This window comes from Montipora foliosa, chromosome 8, assembly GCF_036669935.1.
Source record: "Montipora foliosa isolate CH-2021 chromosome 8, ASM3666993v2, whole genome shotgun sequence".
Taxonomy (NCBI): domain Eukaryota; kingdom Metazoa; phylum Cnidaria; class Anthozoa; order Scleractinia; family Acroporidae; genus Montipora; species Montipora foliosa.
Genome location: NC_090876.1, coordinates 3,510,579 through 3,515,578, shown reverse-complemented (window position 1 = coordinate 3,515,578; position 5,000 = coordinate 3,510,579). Strand labels below are relative to the sequence as shown.

The window sequence follows — 5,000 nt, the reverse complement described above, 5'->3', positions numbered from 1 at the left end:
AGCTCTTTAAAGCGGAAGGAAGAAAGGGGTTTTGCAACATATCACACTGGCTGTCCTCCATTCTTAAAGTAGAAGATCATGGCTTAGCTGTGATAATCGTAGGCTGACTAATTAAAACTACAAAACCATGAGATAAATTCTGTTTCGACAAGTGTTTGTTGTGCCGAAGAGCTGACAACATGCATTAATCCCCTGTTAAAAGAACATGTATTGGGTTCCCGTCAATTTTCTTGCTCAGAGTCAAAGGGTACTTTTAAGTGAAAATATTTTTACAGTATGGCAAAACAAAAACGAAGCGTTCAGACAATTGTTTTGAAATCCAAGCTCACATCTGATCCAAAGCGAAACATTGTCCATGAAGAGGTCTTACCATCTGCTCGTGTGATATTGAATTGATCATGATCATAAGGAGAAATTCAATGTTGATCTCTGGAAGTTTTCGCTCTGTCACAACTCACAAGAAGGCAGTAATCTCAACTTACTAAACTTATGTACTGTACCTATAATATGGTTGCCGAAATGTATCAATATTCGATTTCGCGTATATGCGTTTCATAATTTCCACATATTGAAAATAAAATTCAAATATATTTTGAATTTGTTTAATACATTCGATCAACTTGTAGCAAAATTCGATAAGTTTGCCATGATACGCATTCGATTCTCTCCTCCATTTATGAAACAATTCAAGCCATATTCATTCGATGATTTCAGCAAAATTCATTCGATAATTCAAGAAATATTCATTCGATGATTCGAACAAAATTCATTCGATAATGCACGTGACTATCCTATCTTCCATATTTGAATAGAAGGCTTGGCAACTGAGTTTACAAAATGGCAGAACAAATTGAGGGAGCCTTTGGCGCTAAGCCTGCTCAATGTACTAGATAAATGTGAAATAGATTCTGAAGAGGTAACCTATCCTATCGCAGCCAATGTATTTAATGGCGTTGAAATGGCTCTTTCTGTTCTTCTTGTCATAGCAAATACTATTAATGATGAACGACAGTCTTTGTTTCTTGAGCTTGGTGAGTGTTTTTGCGAAATTCATCGATACTGGTAGCAACAACTGGTTGAGACTGAGAGAAGGAAAACCAGTGCTGTGGATTTAGGGAAGCCCTCTTGTAAAAGGAGCGTACCCGGGAAACCATCCTTCGATATATCACCAGCTATTTTGGAAGAATTGAGGGGGCTTGGGTTCACTTGGACTCGCATTGCTAAAATGTTAAATGTTTCTCGTTCTACGCTTCACACTGAGATGTGTGACAGATCATGGTCTTGAAGGTCTTAGTAAGTTTTCAGACATAACTCAGTGATGCAGAACTTGATCATGTTATTATAGAAGACTATATTTCCTGGCATGGACTCACCACAGGTCAATCCTACCTAATGGGGCACCTAAGATCCCTGGGACTACGAGTTCAACGTGACGGAGTAAGGTCAAGTCTAACAAGAGTGGATCCTGACAATACTGCATTTCGTTGGGCCGCGGTAATATCAGAGACTGTCGTTCATCATTAATAGTATCTGCCATGACAAGAATAACAGAAAGAGCCATTTCAACATTGGCTGCGATAGGATATGTTACCTCTTCAGAATCTATTTCAAATTTATCCAGTACATTGAGCAGGCTTAGTGCCAAAGGCTCCCATTCAATTTTTTCCGCCACGGTAAACTCAGTAGCCAAGCTTTCTACCCAAATATGGAAGATAGGTCACGTGCATTATCGAATGAATTTTGTTCGAATCATCGAATGAATAGGGTCACCTCGCAGCTCTTACAAGGTCTCACCTGATTGGAGACCACCCTTGAGGTTTAACAAAAGAACAAATAACAGAAACAATGGACCCTAGGCCTAAAACAAAAGGGCCATTGTTTCTGTTACAAAAATTTGGTTTATCAACGGAGTTGATAATGTAAATTGACCACCGTACAGAGATTCTAAAAGCTGACGTTTCGAGCGTTAGCCCTTCGTCAGAGCGAATCCGCTCTGACGATTCGCTCTGACGAAGGGCTAACGCTCGAAACGTCAGCTTTTAGAATCTCTGTACGGTGGTCAATTTACATTATCAACTCCGTTGATAAACCAAATTTTTGTATACTACTTCCCCACCGACGCAGCACCACAGTTTCTTTAGAAACTACCCCTTCATTCATTGTTTCTGTTACCCTTGGCCTAAAACAAAAGGGCCATTGTTTCTGTTATTTGTTCTTTTGTTAAACTTCAAGGGTGGTCTCCAATCAGGTGAGACCTTGTAGGAGCTGCGAGGCTACCGAATGAATATTTGTTGAATTATCGAATGAATTTTGCTGGAATCATCGAATGAATATTGCTTAAATTATCGAATGAATATTGCTTGAATTGTTTCATAAATGGAGGAGAGAATCGAATGCGTATCAAGGCGGATTTATTGAATTTTGCTACAAGTTTATCGACTGTATTGAACAAACTCAAATATATTTGAATTTTATTGTCAATATGTCGAAATGATCAAACGCATATACGCGACATCGAATAATTGACACATTTCGGCAACCATAGTACCTATTCATGTTTTTTCCCTCTTTGTTCATAGCGCTCTTTATCCGTTATTTTCATCCACTGTAAAAGGTACTGACATCATTACTTTTCAGTGATTTTAAGAGCCTCAACAAGGAGAATATGATTCAAAACAATGAGCTTGTAAGTGGAATACTTCTTTCATGAATTTTCATTTCTTTCAAAATTATCTGACGGGCAGCAATTTTTGTCGCGACTAAGCCAAGAGAAAGATAGTCTATTCATCATATGACGTTAAAACTGCTTTAGTTTATAGAAAATGGAGTTAGTCTCTACAGAAAGTGTGGTTATGCGTCGATGCATGGGTGCTTGAGACACGAGAGTTTGGTAGTACTGACTGAGGTGATAAAAATTAATTGTCCGCCCTAAGCAGATTGAGAACCTTACGTTTTGGACTTGCAGGAGTGATCGGTACATAAATTCTCCTCACAATGGACCTCGGAAGCTTGAACGTTTTCTTTTCTTATTTCAGACCACGTGATGTTCCCAAGGGAATTTACCTTTTGATTTTTCATTAGTTATTCATACTTAAGCACGTGCAAACAGACGCCATTTGAAAGAAACTGTTCCCAAGAGTAACATCACCTGGTCTGAGAAACACAACGTACAAGCTAAAGCTTTTTTTAAGGTCCCTGTGGTAGACAAGTTACTTTTGCCACATTAATTGATTCTTTTGCTTGCAATTTAATCTTAAATTCAAACTCTCCCCTCATATCAAAGAAAAGAGAGCATGCCTTTGTTCCGAGATTTCCTAGGCCTAGGTTCCAGAAAAAACTGTGACGCTATTTAAGGACTTGACCCATTTCTAACAGTCGCAAGGCACGTTTTGTTCCCCATTTCAGACCACGTGATGTTACTCTAGAGACCAGTTTCTTTTAAATGTTGTCTTACGCACGTGCATATGTACGCATAACTTATGAAAAAACAGAAGGTAAATGAAACTGTAACTGATCTCCTTAAAAGAGACATGAAGCAGAGCAAATGCTTTATAGTCATGGGAAGACCTGGATATTGGGTCGTTATCATCAAAAACCAAATCTCGCTGATAAAGAGGTTTAGTAGTTCACAGTTAATTGAAAAAACTGTGTTGATTAACGAGAAAATGAATTTTTCTTTGCAAGGCTTTTAAGGTTGCAGAGGAACAGCTTGGTATCCCGGCCTTGCTGGACCCACAAGATTTGACTTCTATGGAGGTCCCGGATGAGTTAAGCATCATGACCTACGTATCTTCACTGTATTGTCATCTCAACAATCATCAGAATTCAGGTATAAAGCTTACAGGAGCCATGGCTGATGTCATGATTATTTGCCATAGAATAAGTCGAGGGCAAGATATCCTCACAGGTCCCTATTTAATTATGTATACGCTCCCTTGTTTTATGAAACAATAGCTTTAACATAGGCGTCCTTTGCGACTTAGGAGCTGTGTTGATGCCAACGTTTGGGAAATTTCCTTCATTTTTAAGGAGACTGATGAAAATAGAAAACGAATTTTGTGAAGTTTGCAAATCCCAGCAAACGCCCCTACCTCCATTTCTCTGTCTCTCTATTTTTATTCTTACTTTTAAAGTGGATAATAGTCGACCTCTTTTTTTCTTTTCATAATGTCAGAGGACAAGACTAATACCAGCAACAAAAAAGGCAAGTGTGTATAGTTGGTTTCCACGCAACGGTATCGCCTCCATGTTAGTGGACGAAAACAAAAGATCTCTCGTTTTCTCTTTTTGTTTGTCCACCCGGCCAGCGATTGTGTCATTGCAGTAGTGTTATCTGTGTCTCCTGGAGATTGGTTGCAAACCACCTGTAGAGTGTTTTCAATCCCGTGATCAGTAATCTTGTTTTTCCACCGAAACAAAAGAAAATATTTGCATGATAATAGAGCTTAATTCCCGGAGGATTAGTTGGGTACACCAATATGGGCGCCGTTCTGTTGCTTAGGAACCCATCGCCGTCGTGACGTCACTTGACAACACTCCAAATTGTATCAAAACCCTGAAATTTTCCCTTAGCCAACCACCGACGAAACGTATAAAGGTAATTAATGTTGTGTTTTTATGACTTTTAAAGGAAAACCGCGACGACGTCTATTTGATATTCTGGCAGATGAAGAATACAAGCGCCGTTTTAAAATCAAACAAGGCGAGATAATAGATGACAACAACAATTTTGCTTGAAAATGTACTAGAGCGAAAATGAAGGGCCTATGTCAGAAATAATAATCTCTGTGACGTTTTACGCCCCGTGATCAGAAGTTGTCATCTTACTGTAAGATATTTTTTCAGGTCTTTGGTTTTCGAAAAGCAAAATTTGTGAGAATATCTTTCAAGGATCATTGTACTATTCTATCTTCACTTTCATTAACTTGAATCAATTTTATCAGAAATAGCACACAAACAGCGGTGACAAACGCATCATTTGAAATAATCTTATACTTGAA

At 38.5% G+C, this 5,000-nt stretch overlaps 1 protein-coding gene across 1 annotated transcript in view; it reads left to right on the top strand.

Moving 5' to 3' along the window:
• LOC138012888 (MICAL-like protein 2) overlaps positions 1-5,000 on the top strand; it is a 6,864-nt gene that overhangs the window by 910 nt on the left and 954 nt on the right. The window contains exons 2-5 of the mRNA XM_068859822.1: positions 2,638-2,686; positions 3,685-3,829; positions 4,175-4,204; positions 4,631-5,000. The exon at positions 4,631-5,000 is cut by the window's right edge and continues 954 nt beyond it. Of these exons, the coding sequence (XP_068715923.1) occupies positions 2,638-2,686; positions 3,685-3,829; positions 4,175-4,204; positions 4,631-4,737 (331 nt within the window). The 3' untranslated portion in view covers positions 4,738-5,000. The remainder of the gene's footprint in view (positions 1-2,637; positions 2,687-3,684; positions 3,830-4,174; positions 4,205-4,630) is intronic.